At 51.2% G+C, this 20,842-nt stretch overlaps 1 protein-coding gene across 1 annotated transcript; it reads left to right on the forward strand.

Moving 5' to 3' along the window:
• The first annotated feature begins 596 nt into the window (after nucleotides 1–596).
• On the forward strand, nucleotides 597–19,576 carry NAA40 (N-alpha-acetyltransferase 40, NatD catalytic subunit). The gene is made up of 8 exons (XM_019037570.4): nucleotides 597–1,049; nucleotides 8,096–8,191; nucleotides 9,208–9,260; nucleotides 14,500–14,595; nucleotides 14,669–14,827; nucleotides 15,018–15,101; nucleotides 16,237–16,314; nucleotides 16,603–19,576. Exons 1-8 carry the CDS (start codon nucleotides 1,044–1,046, stop codon nucleotides 16,742–16,744), a joined length of 714 nt encoding a protein of 237 aa, XP_018893115.1. The 5' UTR covers nucleotides 597–1,043; the 3' UTR covers nucleotides 16,745–19,576.
• Nucleotides 19,577–20,842: the final 1,266 nt, after the last annotated feature.

Here is a 20,842-nt window from a genome sequence, read left to right on the forward strand (position 1 = left end):
CATGAAGCTTAAGTGTTGGGCAGCATTTCACTAACTTTCGTGTCGAAGCATTTCACTAATTTTCGCTCCCTACCTGGGGAGCACTAGGAAGTGAAGACTCTGGCTCCACCCCTGGAGATTCTGGGGGAGGTTGGCAGGGGTGTGCACACTGCGGAAGCGCCCCCGGCGGTTTGGATTCGGGTCACGTGCGGGTCACTCCGGTGTGCTGGGGATGGGTTGAAATTAAAACTTTCCGGGATGCCTGGTGTTCACGCTAACAGCACTATCCACTCTCTCCTAAACAGTGCTTACGTGCCCGTCTCCCCTCTAAACCCTGAGGTGTGGCGCTGAGATGGCACCTCGCTCCTCTCTGTGCCCTCTGGGCTCAGCACCGCGTAGATGCGAGTTAATTTTTATTGAGAACGTGAATGAATGAGGGGGAATGAATGGTTAGAAGACGAATGAATGAGTAACAGGACTCTGGTTAGAAAAGGAATTTCAAGAGTCAAGATCTGGAAGGTGGGAAAGTTTCCAAAGTCTTCCGCTACGCGCGCTAGGGCTCTGGAGGGGCAGGTACTTTAGAGGTCGAGACGCGATTGGCCGCCTGGGAAGGTGGCTGTGCCGCCGGCTGCTACGCGCGGGGCCAAGGAGTCTCTGGCCGCAGGGGAGGTGCTGCCAACCACCCGGCCCCCAGCGGCGCAAGGCTCACGGCCTGAGTGAGCAGCCAGGCCTGGCGCCGCCGTTGCCATAGTTACAGACGCAGCCCTGCGAGGGGGCGGGCTCGGGCCGCACGTCATTCCCGGCGCGACGCTCCTCCGCGCTCCCGCCTCCTCCTGGTCGGAGACCCTCGGCCAGCCTAGCGGGCGCTCCACCTGCGCGCCGGCTCCCCGCTCCCCCTACACCGGTTCTGCGCCGGCGCGGTACGAGGGCGCGCGGGGGAGCTGCGAGGCGCATGCGCGGTGCAGGGCCCGCCGCTCTGCTGCCGCCGCTGTTGCAGCCGCAGCCGTTGCCGCCTCCCTGCCGGCAAGTGTGTGAAGAAGAAGCTGAGCGTTGTCGCCGCCGCTATGGGGGTGAGTGAAGCAGAGAGAGGAGATGGGAGGTCCAGGGGCGGTCCTCGCTACCCTCGCCCCCTTTGTTCTTAAACCCCCCTCTCACGTGACCCCGACCCCCTCCAGCCTCACGTGACCCCTGACCCCCACATGACCCGACTCCCCCATTCTAAGGGTCCCTACGCTAGGCCTAGCCCGGGAATCCTCTGGAGAGCCCCTGGTCCGGGGCCCCACCCCCTCGGCGCCCCCAGCGTCACTCCCGCCCCTTCCTGCCTCGCGGACCCGTTACCGGCCTCCCCACCCCCGTCCCCCGCGGGGACCCTGGGGTTAGCCTCCCGCTCCCCCAGGGTCACTCATCACCTGGCTGTCACCAGCTTCGTCGCTTTTCACATCCGAGGTCAACCCTGGCTTGGAGGGAATTGAGGCCCAGAGGAAAGAAGGCGCCTAGCGAAGGTCATACTGTCGGGGGCGTCAGACCCCACCTTGGGCCTCCCGAATCCCAGTCCACTGCGCTTCCCGTTACTCGAGTCTCAGCGAAGCCGGTTCCCCTACACTCTTTCGAAACCTCTACCAGGTTCCTGCTGCTCCTGATAAACACAGCCTTCCTTTCCCATAGACTCCTGCCTTCGACGCCTCCTGGTTGCAATGAAATGGTTCTTATGACCACTTGGGTTGTTAGGGGTTTTGGTAGTGCAGGTGTTTTTTGCAAGGGGAGGGCTGTGCAGGTGTGCGGGGAAGATGCGGGGAGGCGGGGGCGGCGGCCCAGCCGCGGATGGATATTGACCACTTGTTCCGTGCCGGCAGCCTGGAGGTGCATTTTAGTTTACTTTCCCGGGATATAGGGTAGGGCAGAAGTTATTTGCAAGTTTCTGTGCGTTCACCTTACTAAGTCTCAATTACAGCAGTATCAGTCACCCTCCTAAAAAGATAACGCCTTTCCTAGTATTGGCTGTATTCTTTTTTTTTGTTTTGTTTTTTGATATGGAGTTTTGCTCTTGTCGCCGAAGCTGGAGTGCAATGGCGCGATCTCGGCTCACTGCATCCTCCTTCTCCTGGGTTCAAGCGGTTCTCCTGCCTCAGCCTCCCCAGCAGCTGGGATTACAGGCGCCCGCTACCATGCCCGGCTCATTTTTGTATTTTTAGTAGAGACAGGGTTTCACCATGTTGGCCAGGCTGGTCTCGAACTCCTGACCTCGTGATTCACCCGCCTAGGCCTCCCAAAGTGCTGGGATTACAGGCGTGAGCCACCACACAGGCCTATATTAGTATTTACATGGAATTTCCATCACCTTAAGGGAACCCTGACTTTGGAGCCCGAGGTACCTCAATTCCAGCCCCGTCTTCGCTGCTGGTGGTATAATAGTGTGCCAGTGAGTTGGCCTTTATGTGTTTGAATTTCCTCACCTCTGTAATTGGGATGCTGATACCTCCCCCTTAGGGTAGTAGTGAAGATTAAGTGAGATAATGGATGTAGATTGCTAAGGAGGTGTCTCCTAAGTAGTGGCTGTTATTTTTGTCTGTATCCTCAGCCTTAACTTTACTGATCTAAAATGGATTTGTGCTATTTTTAACCCATTGGGTTTGTCCCTACTGTTGTTAACCTAGTTTTTTTTTTCCCTCACTCCACTATTTATCGACTGAACAAATCAACTTATTAAACAAAAATAGTTGTCTAATCTGTGTCAAAACAGTCATCGTGTTTTAACAAATAGTTTTGGGTATTACGTACTTCATATGTAGAAAACCAAGTCTAGAGACCTTAGGCATATTTAACCTAAATTTTGGTGAAAGGTCCTAGACACAGCCATTGTTGAAACTAAATGAAACCTGTGTCGCTTAGTAACTGTCTAACCAGAAGCAGCCACTGCGGATTAAGCAGAAAACAAGAAGTGTAACATGCCGTTCTAGTTCAACACTTCCTCGTTGGTTGGATTGAAATAGCAGGCCCTCAACACCATAAGACAGGGTGAAGGAAAAAAGAAATATGCCCCAGAGATTCTGCGATCCTTGCTTCCTTTAGGGCCTCAATCTTATACTTTACAGATGTGTTTCTCACATGAGACCCTACAAAGTCTCTTCTGGCCTAAAATTCACAGTAACAGAGAGACTTGAATTCTCCTCCCTGAAACAGCTGGAAACGTCTCATCACCCTCATTCCACAACTGTGGGTGCTGGGGAAGTCATCATTCCTTGTAGTTACCCTGTGGCAGAGCCTGGCCTCAGGCTGAGTGAGGCTTCAGATGGAGCGCTTTCTCTTCACTTGCCACACACGTGTCCTAGTTGCCACAGATGTGTCATCTTTCAGGAATTAGAATTTGTATTTCTCTTGCTTCACCAAAAACAGGTTCTTTTTGGATATTAGATAGTATATGGGGTAGAGACATTGATACTGAAAATCTAAGAGATGCCAAATTCTTTTTCTGAAAAGTGGCTCCTCCTCCCATCTGGATGTTTCTTTTCTTTTCCTTTTTTTTTTTAGATGGAGTTGTGCTCTTTTTGCCCAGGCTGGAGTGCAGTGGCACAATCTCAGCTCACTGCAATCTCTGCCTCCCAGGCTCAAGTGATTCTCCTGCCTCAGCCTCCCGAGTAGCTGGAATTACAGGTATTAACCATCATGCCTGGCTACTTTTTTCTGTTTTTAGTACAGACGGGGTTTCACCATGTTGGCTAGGCTGGTCTTGAACTCCTGACCTCAGGTGATCCACCCACCTCCGCCTCCCAAAGTGCTGGGGTTATAGGCATGAGCCACCTCGCCCAGCCTGGGTGTGTTTTTTTTAATTTGTCTTTATGACCCCTTCCAGTCGTAGAACTGTGTGTGGAGTTACTTTTTCATTGGGAATAGTAAGGGGAAGAGTTTTACACTGCACATGGAAACATTTAGGTAACACTTTATAACAAAAAATGCCATATACATGTAATTGTGACATGGTGGAAGGAGCATGACTTTAGGGTTCAAACATGGATTTGGATCTTGGATGATTCATTCAGCAGATGTGAACTGAGTATCTGCTGTTTGGTGAGCACTGGGTGAACATAGCCAGATAAAGCGGATCTACCCTCACCTCATGGGGAGAGTCGGAGGGAGTGGGAGGAAGAGACCACTTTGAGAACTCTCCTCACCGCCTCTGTGACCCTGCAAGTTCCTTAAACTCTCTGTGCCTCAGGTTTCTCATCAAAGAAGTAGTCACACCTACCATGCTGGGTTGTGAAAAGTAAAATAGATCACCTTTATTAAAGCACCGGCAGAAGATCTGAGGGAGGTCTTTGTAAACAGAAGTCCCCTCCTGCGACTGTTGGTGTAGACATTGCGAGCCCCATTTTATGGAGAAGAAAACTGAGAGAGAAATTTTGAGCAACTTGCTGAAAAGAGCTTAAGTAACTTGCCTGAAGTCACGCAGCTAGTAAGTGAAAGAGCTGAGAATCAAATCCAGGTCTTTTGATTCAAAATCCTGCACTCTCTTTTTTTATACAAAGCTCCCTTGGAAAAGACACTTAACCACAATGAGCTTTACTGTTCACTGTGCTTATTATCCATTTTAATTAGGAGCATTTTCCTGTGTCCCTGTAGGACAGCCTTACCTCCACAAGGCAGGGGCAAAGCTAATTGGAACAGTAGGAGACCACTTTTCCTAGTGTGGCCCCTCCCTGCCTGTCTGGCCCAGCTGGCTGCTCCCTGCCTTCTGCCCCATGGGCAGGCAGCGGAGCTCGTAAGGGGTTCTTGAGTTATTGCGGTCTCAGGCCATGGCAGCCCCAGGCCTTGCTCTGAGGATTGCCAGGTCTACATGAATGAGCCCACAAATCTACTAGAGGCCCGGCTGGCCCTCCTGCTGCTTGTTCTTGGGCATTACTGTTCATGCTTAGAAGTGAGATGGAGGGAACCCAGGCTTCAGTGCTTTCTGGGTTCTGGGCGTTACCCTTGCCCTCCAGCACCTTTGATCCCTGAGCCCTGTATAAGAGAACAAGCATGTAGGGTGGAGTAAGGGAGCTTGTACCTGCACTGAAGGTGTGCTGGCTTCTAACCTGCCCTTACAGCTCCAAGAGGCCAACATTTGGCCGGGCGCGGTGGCTCACGCCTGTAATCCCAGCACTTTGGGAGGCCGAGGCGGGCGGATCACGAGGTCAGAAGATCGAGACCATCCTGGCTAACACGGTGAAACCCCGTCTCTACTAAAAATACAAAAACAAAAAAAAAATTATCTGGGCGCGGTGGCGGGCGCCTGTAGTCCCAGCTACTTGGGAGGCTGAGGCAGGAGAATAGCTCGAACCCGGGAGGCGGAGCTTGCAGTGAGCCGAGATCGCGCCACTGCACTCCAGCCAGGGGGACACAGCGAGACTCCGTCTCAAAAAAAAAAAAAAAAAGAGGCCAACATTTGTACCCCCATCTTCATGGAGATGGAGTTGCTTTCATAAGTCATTCTGGGGGTGTCAGGAAGAGCATAGGCCCAATCTGATTGATGCCAAAGCTCATGCTCTTCTGCCCCATGGTGCAGCCTTGGACACCTTCCATCCGACGCTTCTCTGTCCCTCACCTCTGCCTCAGTGCAGAGGGTAGGGTGTATAGCGGCACTGTTTTGGCACGCTGTTACCAAACCAGCCAGGCAATGAGAAAGGAGTTGCCGAATAGTTGCTGAGGGCTTCTGAAGCCCAGGCCTTATCGTGGCAAGGTGCAAGAATCTTTGTTGATGACCAAGTGGAAGTCCACTATGCAGGACATAGGCGCCTCAGTAGGGGACAGTGTGGCCAGTGGAACAAACATGATCTGCAGCCCATCCCTGGGATTGAGTCTCCCCTCTGCCCTTTATTCACTGCAGAACTGAGTGGTCACATTGTCTCTTCAAGCCTCAGTTTCCTATTGTGTAAAGGGAAGTGATAGTTTCTGCCCTGATAATTGAAACCATAACCTAGGCCAGGTGTGGTGGCTCACACCTGTAATCCCAGCACTTTGGGAGGCCAAGACAGGAGGATTGCTTGAGCCCAGGAGTTTGAGACTAGCCTGGGCAACATAGTGAGACTCCCCCATCTCTAAAAAAAATAAAGAAAAAAAAAAGAAACATGTTTGTAAAGGTACTTTGCAAGCCTTATCTCAGTGTTGTCTTGAAATCTAAATTTCCAGAGAAAAAGATGAATGCTCTAAACCTGTCCATGGTAGAGGGAGGCTAGTTCTGTTCCAGGAGTCCAGCCTTATGAAGACAGTCCATTCTCTATTTTGTTCCTTCCTCTAGGGAGGTAAGATATGAGATCTTGCCTGTGTTCCACAGCGCTCAGCCATGAGATAATTAATAGTTGGTGTTGGTAGAGTTTGTGGCTATAAGAACAATCCCTGTGAGTTCCTGGTATCTGAACTCCTTTCTTCTTGGTTGATTAAAGTAGGAGGTAAGCAGTGTCATTCCTTGGAAAATAGTGGGTAGAACTGATTCTGAGAACTTCCCCAGCATCTGGTTTTTCAACTCATGCAGAAGGTTAATCGCTCTGAGTGTCCTTTCCTGGGGCCAGTTCGTGTCAGGGCTAGATGTAATTGGGAGTTGTCAAACCTCTCCAGAGAGCTCAGGGAAAGGAGGGGTGTTGTGGGGGGAGGTGTCAAAAGAGGCTGCTCTATTGGTAAAAAGCAGAGCCAACTTACCAGTGCCTTTGGGATGCCTTCTGGGGACCAGCTGGGTGGTGCATGCACTCTGCATGCCTGTGCTCTCTTGTTGTCCTGGGGAGAGAGAATGAGAATAGCCTTTTATTGAACACATACCATATTAACCCTCATAAGGACCCTCAGTCATCAAGCCAGGGGAGGTTCAGAGAAGTGCTGTGCCTCGTCCTAGCACTGCAGAGGGTGGAGAGCAGGAAGAGGCTTTGGACAGCCCTGGCGCGGTGGCTCACGCCTGTAATCCCTGCACTTTGTGAGGCTGAGGCAGGCGGATTACTTGAGGTCAGGAGTTAGTGACCAGCCTGGCCAACTGGGCGAAACCCCGTCACTACTAAAAATACAAAAATTAGCTGGACATGGTGGTGCGCGCCTGTAATCCCAGCTACTTGGGAGGCTGAGGCAGGAGAATCGCTTGAACCCGGGAGGCAGAGGCTGCCGTGAACCGAGATCTCACCACTGCATTCCAGCTTGGGTGATAGAGTGAGACTCCATCTCAAAAAAAAAAAAAAAGAAGAAGAGAAAAAAGGAGGCTTTGGATGAGGCCTGCCAGGTGTCAGAGCCTGGCTCTTGCCATGTGTTACCTGGCTTTTCACAATAGGGTGAGCGGGTCTTAGGCCTGAGAGAATCTCACGTCGGCCTCAAAACAGGACCTGATCTAGAAGCAGCTGTGGGCAATTTGCCATTCGCTGCTCTATGCCAGGAGAATCCCCACTTGCTGCTCCTCTGCTGCCCCGCTGCTGACTGTGCCTGCAGCTTCGTCTTGCTGGCCATGTGTCATCTGTGTCCTGAGGTGAACCCTTTGGGCCCCTGCCCTCTGCCCTGTCACTGGGTGTGCCCTGTCACTCGTTGGCCTTAACTGAGCAGGGCTTCTGGGAATGGCTCTGTGTCCTTGAGTCCGAACACGGTGGCCCCCACTTGAAATGAGACCCGGCTCCCACAGGAGCTGTGGCCAACCAGATCTTTGTCTCCCAAAGCTGGAAGACACCGAAAAGGCTTTGAATAATCTTAGGAACAGCTGTCAACGGCTACCTTAGATGCTGTCTCCTCCCTGAAGCGGTCTTCAGTGTGTCTAAAGTTGGGTGTTCCCTCCTTAGGAGGGAGTGGGTGAGTGAATATTTACTAAGTGCCTGCTGGGGGCTAGCCTGCTGCAGGCGTTGTCACCTGTTTCGCTGGGTCCCCACAGTGTCTGTGTCAGGACGGCCAGTGCTCTTTCTGAAGGGAAGCTGAGAAGTCTGGTGACCTCTGAGGACTCCCCACTACAAAATGACCTGCTTGGGTCTTTCCGCCCCTCCAAATGTGTGGCAGCAGAGGTGGGAAATTTCTCGCTGCTGGGCCAGGCCTGTGGATGCAGGGCCCTTCGATTCCTTAAAGGGAAAGTCAGTGCTTGATTGGCCACAGCCATTCCAGCTAACGTTGCTTTTCCCTGTTGCAGAGAAAGTCAAGCAAAGCCAAGGAGAAGAAGCAGAAGCGGTTGGAGGAGCGAGCAGCCATGGATGCCGTTTGTGCCAAAGTGGACGCTGCCAACAGGGTGATTCTCCCTTTCTTCCCAGTCCCGGCCTCCTGGGACTTGAGCTTGGTTTATAATTTGACTTATTTTGTCGCCACCCTGTGGCAGAATTGTGACACTACCCACCCACACCGCCTCTGCCTCCTTGCTGTGCAGGAAGCTGAGCTCATACCTGTGTGTTGGTAGTTGGCGCCAGCAGTTGGCCCAGGTGTTTGGGAAAATGTGGATTCCAGTGAAGTGGCTGCCTCCCTGTGGATCTTCTTCCTTACGAATAGAGGAGGATCTAGATAATTTTTTTTTTCTTTTGTGTGAGACAGGGTCTCACTCTGTCGTCCAGGCTGGAATGCAGTGTCACGATCTCGGCTCACTTCAACCTTGCAGCCTCTGCTGCCTGGGCCCAAGTGATCCTCCCACCTCAGCCTCTCAATTAGCTGGGACTATAGGTGCCCACCACCACACCCGGGTAATTTTTGTAGAGACGGGGTTTGGCCTTGTTGCCCAGGATGGTCTTGAACTCCTGAGCCCAAGCATTTCACCTGCCTTGGCCTCCCAAAGTGCTGGGATTACAGGCGTGAGCCACAGTGCCCAGCCCCTGCCTCCATTTAGTATCCCATTTTTTGGTCATTCTTTTAACCCACTCATAGTAAACACTCATTTATAGGGATGTGGCTCAGGGGCTTGATTTTCCATCTGGAGTTGTAACCAGGTGAAGTCAGTGTGCAGCAGATCAGGTAGCCTCTTCTTTGGGTTAGCTGTGCTGTGAGCAGGTTGTATGCCCACAGGCTAATGAGGTCTCCTCTTGCCCTGTCAGGTGATGCCAAACTTAACTCTCCTGGGCCTTTCCACCAAAGCCTTCCTCGCACATGTGACTTCAGAGCTAGGCAAATGGAGGGTTTTGGGAGGCTGCTCCTGGTTCTGAAGTTAGTCTCCCGTTGTGGGTCCCCACAGCATCCCACTTCAAGACAACAGCTCTTGGGATAGGATCTGCACCTCCGCCCCACTTGTCTGTGCTATTCCTCTTTTCTTTCCCTCCACAGCTTGGAGACCCTCTGGAGGCTTTCCCAGTGTTCAAGAAATATGATAGAAACGGGTGAGTCACATTGAGCATTACCAACTGCTGTCTCCTTGAGTGTCTTCAGGAATTCCCTTTCCGGAGTAGGCTTCCTCAGACACAAATTTTCTCATTGTTCTTCATATTTATGAAAAAACAGGGCTGGGTGCGGTGGCTCACGCCTGTAATCCCAGCACTTTGGGAGACCGAGGTGGGTGGATCACATGAGGTCAGGAGTTCGAGACCAGCCTGGCTAACATAGTGAAACCCCATTTCTACTAAAAATACAAAAAATTAGCTGGGCACAGTGGCGAGCGCCTGTAATCCCAGCTACTCGGGAGGCTGAGGCAGGAGAATCACTTGAACCCAGGGGGCAGAGGTTGCAGTGAGCCGAGATAGCACCATTGCACTCCAGCTTGGGTAACAAGAGTGAAACTCCATCTCAAAACAAAACAAAACAAAACAAAAGCAGAAACTGACTCGTGCCCTCTATTGATATAAAATCCCCCAGGTAGGGTGGCAGAAGAATCCATAAATGAGCAAAGATTGCACTTAATCTCAGACTGATGTCTCTTTAGATAAATTTTTCTTTTATTTTTTGAGATGGAGTCTTGCTCAGTCACCCAGGCTGGAGTGCAGTGACGCAATCTCGGCTCACTGCAACCTCCGCCTTCTGGGTTCAGCCGATTCTCCTGCCTCAGCCTCCCAAGTACCTGGGGTTATAGGTGTGTGCCACCACACCTCACTAATTTTTGTGGGTTTTTTTTTTTTTTTTTGAGACAGAGTCTCACTCTGTCGTTCAGGCTGGAGTGCAGTGGTGCGATCTCGGCTCACTGCAACCTCTGCCAGGTTCAAGCAATTCTCTGTCTCAGCCTCTCAAATAGCTAGGATTACAGGCACCCGCCACCATGTCCAGCTAATTTTTGTATTTTTAGTAGAGTCAGGGTTTCACCATCTTGGCCAGGCTGGTCTTGAACTCCTGACCTCGTGATCCACCTGTCTCAGCCTCCCAAAGTGTTGGGATTACAGGTGTGAGCCACTGCGCCCAGCTAATTTTTGTATTTTTAGTAGAGACGGGGTTTCACCATGTTGGCCAGGCTGGTCTCGAACTCCTGACCTCAACTGACCCACCTGCCTCAGCCACCCAAAGTGCTGGGATTACAGGTGTGAGCCACCACGCCCGGCCTGATGTCTCTTCAGGACTGATTATTCTCTCTGCAAAGAATCATTGAGCTGAAACAAACTTGGAAAATTATCTAGGCTGACACTCACATTTAATGCATGGGAAACTGAGGCCCAGAGAGTCAAATGAGCTTTCTGAGTTTATGGAGTTTCCCCTGACAGCTGAGGGGCTTTTAATTTCCAATCCAGTGCTCTTTCCCTGAGTATACAGTATAATTGTTAAAAGCCAATTCCTGGCTATTTGGCCCTGAACAAATTACTTCTTCTTTAAAAAGAAAAATATTTGCTGGGCGTGGTGGCTCATGCCTGTAATCTCAGCACTTTGGGAGGCCAAGGCGGGCGGATCACGAGGTCAGGAGATCGAGACCATCCTGGCTAACACGGTAAAACCCCGTCTACTAAAAATATAAAAAATTAGCCAGGCATGGTGGCGGGCGCCTGTAGTCCCAGCTACTCGGGAGGCTGAGGCAGGAGAATGGCGTGAACCCGGGAGGCGGAGCTTGCAGTGAGCCAAGATTGCGTCATTGCACTCCAGCCTGGGCAACAGAGCGAGACTCCATCTCAAAAAAATATATATATTTTTTGGTAGAGAAGGGGTCTTGCCTATGTTGCCCAGGCTGGTCTCAAACTGCTGTCCTCAAGTGATCCTCCCACCTCGGCCTCCTAAAGTGCTGTGCCCAGCTGACCCTGAACAAATTACTTAACCTTTCTGTTCCTCAATTTTCTAGTTAAAAATGGGCCTGGGCCAGGTGTGGTGGCTCATACCTGTAATCCCAGCACTTTGGGAGGCTGAGGTTGGAAGGATCGTTTGTGCCCACGAGTCCAAGACCAGTCCTGGCGACATAGGAAGACCCTGTCTCTACAAAAAAAAAAATTTTTTTTAATTAGCTGGGCATGGTGGCACATGCCTGTATTCCCAGCTACTGAGAAGGCTGATGTGGGAGAATTGCTTGAGCCTGGGAGATGCAGGCTGCAGTGAGCCATGGTAGCAGCATTGCACTCTAGCCTGGGTGACAGCAAGATCCTGTCTCAAAACAAAGCAAAAACCCAAAAACCAAAAATGGTTCTAATAATAGTACCTTTCTCATGGAGTTGTCAGGAGGATAAGATGTAAAGTGTTAGTTCCTGCAGCATAATAAAAGCTAGATAAGTGTTTGCTGTTATTTTATTTTAAAATTTTATTTTAGATTCGCGGGGTACATGTGCAGATACACTGTGTAGTGGTGGGGTTGGGCATCTAGTGTACCCATCACCCAAATAGTAATCATTGTACCCAATAGGTAAATTTTCAACCCTCACCCTGTTTGCTGTTACTATTACTGATCCAGTTAACTATAGGCTCTGGAGTGAAGGCTCCCTCACTTTTTTTTGTCGTTTTGGTTTCTAAAATAGGAAGTATAATCTGCCTTACCTGAGATGCTGTTGATGAGTTGTGCTTCCAGAAAGTAACATCTTGGCTTGGGGATAAACAGGGGCTCTGGGGGATTGAATTGTAGCTGGGCTTCTTAGTAACTCTACTTGGAGAAGTCACTCATATTCCTCAAGCCTCATTTTCGTACCTGTCAAATAGGATGATGATGCCAAACTTGCAAGTTGTTTTTTTGTTTTTTTTGTTTTTTTTTTTGAGATGGTGTCTTGCTCTGTCACCCAGGCTGGAGTGCAGTGGCGCCATCTCGGCTCACTGCAAGCTCAACCTCCCGGATTCATGCCATTATCCTGCCTCAGCCTCCCAAGTAGCTGGGACTACAGGCGCCTGCCACCACGCCTGGCTAATTTTTTGTATTTTTAGTAGAGATGGGGTTTCACCGTGTTAGCCAGGTTGGTCTCGATCTCCTGACCTTGTGATCCACCCGCCTCGGCCTCCCAAAGTGCTGGGATTACAGGTGTGAGCCACCATGCCCAGCCAAACTTGGAAGGTTTTTTTTAAGGAAGAAAGAGAATATATGCAGCTCAGTAAGTAGCAGCTGGTATGAGGTTTTTTTTTTTTTTTTTTTTTTTTTTGAGACAGAGTCTCGCTCTGTGCCTAGGCTGGAGTGCAGTGGCACGATCTCGGCTCACTGCAGCCTCCGCCTCCTGGGTTCAAGCGATTCTCCTGCCTCTACCTCCTGAGTAGCTGGGACTGCAGGTACATGCCATCACGCCCTGCTAATTTTTGTATTTTTAGTAAAGACGGAGGTTCGCCATGTTGGCCAGGCTGGTCCCGAACTCCTGACCTCAGGTGATCCACCTGCCTCAACCTCCCGAAGTGCTGAGATTGTAGGCGTGAGCCACTGCGCCCGGCCTGGAAAGTCTTTTGACATACTTTAGATATCCCATATTGTGATATCTCATAGTGTTTTCGTTTTTGTTTTTAAGACAGAGTCTCGCCCAGGCTGGAGTGCAATGGCATGATCTTGGCTCACTGCAACCTCTGCCTCCCGGGTACAAGCAATTCTCCTGCCTCAGCCACCGGAGTAGCTGGGATTACAGGCACCCGCCACCACGCCCGGCTAATTTTTTGTATTTTTATTAAAGATGGGGTTTCACTATGTTGGCCAGGCTAGTCTCGAACTCCTGACCTCATGATCCGCCCGCCTCGGCCTCCCAAAGTGCTGGGATTACAGGCGTGAGCCACTGTGCCCGGCCTCATAGTGTTTTCATATTCCATATTCCCATTGACTTCCAGAAATGTGGAATAGCTCCAAAACAGGCATTGCCAGCCAACTCCAGGCTCCTCTGGTGCCTTGAATTTTGTGTGGTTCCTGTGGTTGTGATCTTACTTTCATGTACTTTAATGGAGAATTTGTACCTGCAGGTGGGCTTTGGACATTTTATAGTTAAGATAGATGCAGTGCTGTGTTTGGGCAGCTGTGATGGCTAAGTGGTTGGTAAAGAAAGGAAGATGCTTCAGGGGCAGGGAGTTCTGAATTCATAAGGCTGAGTGTGGTGTGCCAGTCAGTAGAGGTGATGGGATTCCAGTACGTACATCCTCTGGGGGTTGTATCAAAGGTCACTGAAAGGTATTTAAAGGCTCTTTAAAGGCTTAGAGTTTGCTGACTCTAGTCCTTTCAGAATGTAGTGCTATCTGGGGAATGTGATTTCACAGATCAGTCAAGGAGTTTAACTGTTTTTTACTTAAATTTCATTTAGAAACAGATACCTTAACACTTACGGCATTTGTGGGTTTAGAAAAACAGTGTTGGGCTGAAGCCTGCTTCACCCGCTTTTTTTTGTTTGTTTGGAGACAGAGTTTCGCTCTCACTGCCCAGGCTGTAGTGCAATGGCACGATCTTGGCTCACTGCAACCTCCGCCTCCCAGGTTCAAGCGATTCTCCTGCCTCAGCCTCCCGAGTAGCTGGGATTACAGGCACCCACCACCATGCCCAGCTAATTTTTTTGTAGTTTTAGTACAGACGGGATTTCACCATGTTGGTCAGGCTAGTCTCGAACTCCTGACCTCAGGTGATCCATATGCCTTGGCATCCCAAAGTGCTGGGATTACAGGTGTGAGCCACCATTCCTGCCTCAATCTGTTGATCAGCTGAGAGTATCCCCCCTGCTCAGATGAGGCAGGCAGGACTCCTGGGGCAGGGTGGGGCGTGTTGAGCCGTAGTCTTCTCGAAGGACCTAGGGTCACCCAGTGGTTTTGAAGGCGCGATTGGTAGATAAGAGGATTGGGGTCCCATGGGAGCCCAGTGAGGCGTCAGCTCAGAAATTACAGCAACAGGAAAAATGCCTAAGGGCAGGAACTAAATAACGGAAGACATGAGTGTTTATAACAAAGTAAAGAAGAGACAGAAAAGGTAGAAAAAGAATAAAGAGAGAGCAGAGAGGGAGAAGAAGTTTACAAAGTGCCGAGGCGGATTAGGACAGCTTGGGGAGGCAGGAAACGGGCCTTGTGGTTGCAGGGTGGGCCGTGTGGCCACAGTTGTTAATCTCAGCCTGAAAGACTTTGTTCCTGCACCTTCTCTAGTCATGCTGGGGCAGATACAGGGTTGGCTTTTCTCTGTGCAGTAACTGAGACTGGGCCTTCCTCCCTGTGATTCTGAGGGAGGAACAGCAGTGCCCTGGCAGGAGTGCTGTAACCAATTCCGTACACGTCCTGTCCTCTTCTCAGGTTGAATGTCTCCATTGAATGTAAGCGAGTGTCTGGACTGGAGCCAGCCACCGTGGATTGGGCCTTCGACCTGACCAAAACGAATATGCAAACCATGTAAGCTTGTCCCGACCGGGGGAGCCTAGTTCCTCTCACAGCTTTCCTGTCTGACTGCTCCCAAATTCCCCAGGTATGAGCAGAGCGAGTGGGGCTGGAAGGACCGAGAGAAACGGGAGGAAATGACAGATGACCGAGCCTGGTACCTCATCGCGTGGGAAAACAGCGCCGTCCCTGTTGCCTTTTCTCACTTCCGGTTTGACGTGGAGTGTGGGGATGAAGTCCTGTACTGGTAGGAGCCATGGCTTGGGGGAGGTAGGGGAGAGAGACCCTGGTGATGGTCCAGGCACTCCAGCCAGGTGACAAAGCCCCTGGACCTACCTAGGTCTATGAGCTGCCAAGGACTGCAAGCTCCTCTGCCAGACCTTACAGCCTCTTCATGTCCCATCCTGCACGCTCACCTCTCTGCTTTCTTCACCTAGCTATGAAGTGCAGTTGGAAAGCAAGGTGCGGCGGAAAGGCCTGGGGAAGTTCCTCATACAGATCCTGCAGCTCATGGCCAACAGGTAAGGCCTCCCTTCTTAGGAGGCTCATATAGCACTCAGTTGGAAGGAGCTGTCACTGAGGCACTTGCCATTCTTTGAGCCTTGTTGGAGGAGGAGGCTCATAGGCATGTTTTGGGAGAAAGGTGTCTTAGAACCCTCTCAGTAAGATGCTCCCTGCCTTATTATGACTCCAGATTTTGTTTATTTAGCTCAGTGCAGTGAACATCTTTTTTTTTTTTTTTTTTTTGAGACAGAGTTTCACTCTTGTTGCCCGGGCTGGAGTGCAATGGCGCCATCTTGGCTCACTGCAGCCTCCACGTACCAGGTTTAAGCAATTCTGCCTCAGCCTCCCGAGTGGCTGGGATTACAGGCGCGCACTGCCATGCCTGGCTAATTTTTGTATTTTTAGTAGAGACGGGGTTTCTCCATGTTAAGGCTGGTCTCGAACTCCTGACCTCAGGTGATGTACCTACCTCAGCCTCCCAAAGTGCTGGGATTACAGGCATGAGCCACCACACCTGGCCAGTGAGCATCTTTTGAGTTTCTAATCTGTGCCACCTTCTGTACCGAAGTAATGGTGCTACAGAGAGGAAGTGGGAAACATCCTTGCTCTGGAAGAAGCCAGTCTGGTCAGGGCTGATGCCTGTGCAGTCTGATCAGCCTGTGATGGGGGAAGCAGTGAGTGCTGTGTGGGGGTCCAAGACCTCCAGAGGCTAGAGGCCAAATTCAGGAACACTCGTGTGGGTGAAAGGGAGGTAACAGACAAAGGCAGAAAGGAAAGGAAGCATGACCTTAGTCTCTGTTTCTTTTCTTTTCTTTTTTGAGACAGGGTCTCACCCTGTCACCCAGGCTGGAGTGCAGTGGTGTGATCATATCTCGCTGCAGCCTCTACCTCCCAGGCTCAAGTGATCCTCCAGCCTCAGCCTCTGGAGTAGCTGGGACTAAAGGCACATGCCACTATACTGGGCTGATTTTTTTAAATTTTTAAATGTTTTGTAGAAATGGGGTCCCACTATGTTTTCCAGGCTGGTCTCTAACTCCTGGGCTCAAATGATCCTCCCACCTTTGCCCCTCAAAGTGCTGGGATTACAGGTGCATGCCACCATGCCTGGCCATGTTTCTCTTTCTAAAAGGCGTTTGCTCTGCTTTCTTCCAGCACACAGATGAAGAAGGTTATGTTAACAGTATTTAAACACAATCATGGTGCCTACCAGTTCTTCAGAGAAGCGTTGCAGTAAGGAGCTGGGTGTGGGCCCTTCTGGGTGGTAGGTGGGCCTGCCCAGGGCCATTTTTCTGGTCCTGGCCCCCACTCATTCTGATGCCTGAGCTCATGGTCCAGTAGTCCATGGGGGTTCAGGTTCAGGGAGATGGTATGGCAGTGCTCTCTGACTTGGTCCACTGTCCACCTCCTGCACCCTCATCCTAAGGGTCTCATCGGTGTGGCTGGTAGAAGAGTTCTCGGGCCAGGGAGGAAGGCACTCAGCTGCCTGCCACCAACCCTTTTCTCCTGCCTGCCTTGCAGATTTGAAATTGATGACTCTTCCCCCAGCATGTCTGGTTGCTGTGGGGAGGATTGCTCCTATGAGATCCTGAGCCGGAGGACCAAGTTTGGGGACAGCCATCAGTCCCACGCGGGTGGGCACTGTGGTGGCTGCTGCCACTGAACTCTCAGAGCCACTTTCAAGTCACAGTGCTCTCTCCTAAGGCCTTTCCTCTTTCCTGGTCTCACTGTTCACCGGGTGTCCTCAGAGCTGTGGCCTCCCCAGCCCTGCACGTGCCAGGCTGCGCCCTGAGAGCACAGAACCCTGGGGAGAAGTAGTATGAGCTGCTCCTCCTCTCCTAGGAGACCAGAGTGCTAGAAGGGAATGAAAGGGAGAGGGAAGAGTAGGTGGGGCCGGGCAGTGAAGCTCATCCTCCACAGTGGCTGCCTCCTCATTTGGCTCCTGGGGCCTGCAGTGGAGGTTCTCGCACCTCTGCAGCCCCTAGATTCCTGGCAACCCCCCTCCCCTGACACATACATACTTGGACAAATGGAATGTTTATGTCCACCTTTATGAAAGTTCTGGAGTCCTGGGTCTGGGGTTTGCTGATCCCCAAAGAGGAACACACTGGGTGTAAGATCTGGGTGTAGAGGGCGGCTTCAGAGAGGCTCACGCTTGCGCAGTTGGAATTGCTGTTAACGGAGACTGGGAAGATCTTTTGTGCCAAGATGCAGGGAAATGAAGAAAGCTCTTTCCAGCTGTTTTTATGGATTCATGGAGTGGGCTCATGTTGGGACCAGCTGACTCTGGGAGGAAGACTGCCTCTCCATCGCTGTCAGAGAGCCTGAAAGGACCAGGAATGAGGTGTTCTGTGGGACCCGCCATGGGGATGATTGCTTCTCTAGGCTCCTGGATGTTGCTGCATTCTAAGCTTAACCTCCTGGTCTCATGGCAGTGACTTGAGCTTTTGATTCATAGAAGAAAGCCAGAGGTTCTGCTTGTTCTTGTCTGCCAGCCCTCATCGTTCTTTCTCCTCTGCCTCTCACCTCTACCCCAAATACCTCTGTTCTTAGTCTCAAGGGGAGAATAACATCAGGGAGCCCCTCGTCTTCCCCAGAAGGACTTCTCGTTCCTCATATAGTCAACTCCATTGATTTTCCTATCTTGGTGCTGATAGCTCTCTAAGGGTAGGGCACCCCTCCCCACAGCCACCCTCCCTCTTCAGAGAGCCCCCAGCCAGCAGCAGGCCCCTCTGCCTGCACTCCTCAGGCTTGCCCCTCGCTGCCTCAGTGAGGCACTAGTGCCACTGCCGTGGCCCAGCCGGGCCATAGCTCAGGCTGCAGCAGGAATGCCTCTCAGTGGCCAACAGTTGCTTTTCTCTCTGGTGTCACCCTGTGGCAACAGGCTGGAGCAGGGGAAGGAGAAAGCCTTCCTCTTCTCTCATAGGATAGAAAGGCAGGCTCAGAACTAATGCTCATCCTGATCTCTAGGCCTTGTTTCTCTTCCAGGGAAGAAAAGCCAAATCCTTATCAAGGAAAAAGCACCTAACAGCTCCCTTTGGATATCCCTGAGCTCTGCTGTGGGGAGTATCATAAAGGTTCTAGCCTTCGTGAAGTTGTTCTCGTGGAGGTCTGTTGGTCCCTCTGACCTCAGCATCTGCTCACATCGCACCCTCTGCCCAACTCTGGCAGTCTCTCCTGGCAGATCTCCCCAGAGTGGTCCTTGCTTCTCACCTGGATTCCTGCTTGTGCAGGAGCCTGTGTACATAGGGCCTCCCTCACCCAGCCTGGCCCTCTGCTGAGCACTTTTCGCTGCTCTTGATGGGCAGCAGTGGGACTGGGAACTCCTTAGAGAGGGCCTTGCAGCTTTACACTGGAATAAGTCTGCCTCTGCCTCTGCCTCACCCTGCTGGCTCCTGGTGGGTTTCATCCCAGGCAGAGTTGACATTGCTAGAGGGGTTTGGTGGACTCCTAAGAATCATGAAACCACAGGAGCATGTTTAGGAAGAGATTTTTCTCTGGTCCCTGTCTCTGAAAGGACACAGATGATAAATATTTATTGTCTTAGATCATGGATTCCTGATACCTCTCACTCAAGGGGACCAAAAGGGACCCCCCCGTGTTCATCCCTTGTAAGGTGAGTTCAGTCTACATTGTCTCTTTCCAGTCACTGGATGCGTGGCACCAACTGGTCAACGGGTGCTTGGTGCCATACCCTGCTCACCCCAGTCTCTGCAGGCCATGTCCTGAAGGGTTCCTCAGGAGGTCGGGACTAGGGTGGGAGAGGCGCTATCTGAGACCCGCAATCACTCTTGTTGGTCTTGAGCCCATTCATTTCCAAAACATCCATCTTTCTCCACTTCCCCCAGGTCTTGGTTTTGAGAAACAGCAGGCATGGCTGGGTGCGGTGGCTTACACCTGTAATCCCAGCACTTTGGGAGGCTGAGGCAGGCGGGTCACCTGAGGTCAGGGGTTCAAGACCAGCCTGGTCAACATGGCAAAAGCCCATCTCTACTAAAAAATACAAAAATTAGCTGGGCATGGTTGTGGCCTATAATCCCAGCTACTCGGGAGGCTGAGGCAGGAGACTCGCTTGAACCCAGGAGGTGGAGGTTGTGGTGAGCTGAGATCACGCCATTGCACTCCAGCCTAGGTGACAGAGTGAGACTCCATCTCAAAAAAAAAAAAAAAGAGAAACAGCAGGCCTTTTGTACCAGGCTTTTTGTGTTTTGTTTGTTTGTTTGGAGCATGTTAAGATTTTTTTAAGATTTTTAAAATTTTAGTTATATCCACCCTATTTCAGGTTATTTTTGTTGGTGTCAAGTATGTATAGGACATGTGAATGGTTCTTTTTAATTTTTTTTTTTAAGAGGAAATTTGGAAGATAAACTCCTTGATATATATATATATATATATATTTCTTTAGCAGTTTGTTATCACTGGAATCAAAGGGAAAAAGTGATCTCTTCTTGCATTGGTTGTATTTGTATGTCACAAATAAAAGACACTTTGTTCAGCTGCTGAGATGGCTTCCTGATGCTGGGGCACCATGGGCAGCGTGGATCTGGGAAGCTCTGGACCCTGAGCCTGTCCCAACATTGGGCCCGAACATCAGGAGGTGCATAGCTATGATAGCCCCATGCTGGAGAAAAACTCAGGCTGTCCGGGGCAAGCAGCCAGAGTTGGGAACAGAGACCAAATGTATGTGTTTGTGCCACTTCCCAGAAGTTCTGAGTAGAGGCCAAAGGTGTTCTGAAGGGCGCCTGCTTTGCATCCTGGAGAGAAAGTCCCAAGCCAGGCCTTGTGACATTTGAAATCTGTGTCCAAACGTAAATTCCAGTGCCCATGTGTGGGAGGTGAATAGACGAGAGTGCTTGTTTCCTCTTTGACTTCATTGGGTTACTCAAAATATTCTTTGTCTCTTAAGATTCCTGCCCTCTTCCATCCATTCACAGAAGACAAGGCTCCAAGGAAGGGGAGCTCATGTCAGGGCTGCTGGGGCAGGAGAGTTATGAGCTGGTGGAGGCTGTGACCCCCTAGTGTGACAGATGGAGCTGTGCAGGTTGTTCCCCAAGCAGGGCTCCTGCCAGCCCTGGCCCGGGGGAGCTGGAGCTCAGTACTTTCTGTGGACAGTGGAGGGGCTGCCCCATTGTACTCTGCTTGGTGGTCTGCATCTGCTGGAACGGGGAGCGGGAGACCCTGATCCACATGGAGCGTTCGTGCCTTGGTAGAGCAAGCATCTGGGGAAAGAGGAGCCAGGGTCATACCTGTTCCGTGGGTCCCAGCCGTGGCATGTTGTGGCCTCTCCCCTGTGGGCAGGGGCACACCCGCAGGTGGTTTGTGCAGCTGTCTTATCTTTGAGGCCCAAAGAAAGGCAGCACAGCCCTTGGGAAGGGAGAGCAATTTGCCTGGCGAATCGCATGGCCAGTTTCCCATGTGACAGAATTCTGCCCCTCAAGTTATTTGTTCCTTGAAGGCAGGAGATGGAGTCTCACTCTGTCACCAGGCTGGAGCGCAATGGCGTGATCTCGGCTCACTGCAACCTCCGCCTCCCAGGTTCAAGCGATTCTCCTGCCTCAGCCTCCCAAGTAGCTGGGAACACAGGCATGCGCCACCAAGCCTGTGTTTCATCCCAGGCAGAAACTTCTTGGAATGGCCATCCCCTTGCTGAAGGGTGAATGGCCACAGTTGGAGAGCTTGGGGCCATTCCTTCATCCCTGCCGGCTGAGTGCAGGGAGAGTTGAGGTCTGCACCCATTCCTCCTCCTTCTCCACCTTCACAA

Source organism: Gorilla gorilla, chromosome 9 (genome assembly GCF_029281585.2).
Source record: "Gorilla gorilla gorilla isolate KB3781 chromosome 9, NHGRI_mGorGor1-v2.1_pri, whole genome shotgun sequence".
In the NCBI taxonomy this organism is placed as follows: domain Eukaryota; kingdom Metazoa; phylum Chordata; class Mammalia; order Primates; family Hominidae; genus Gorilla; species Gorilla gorilla.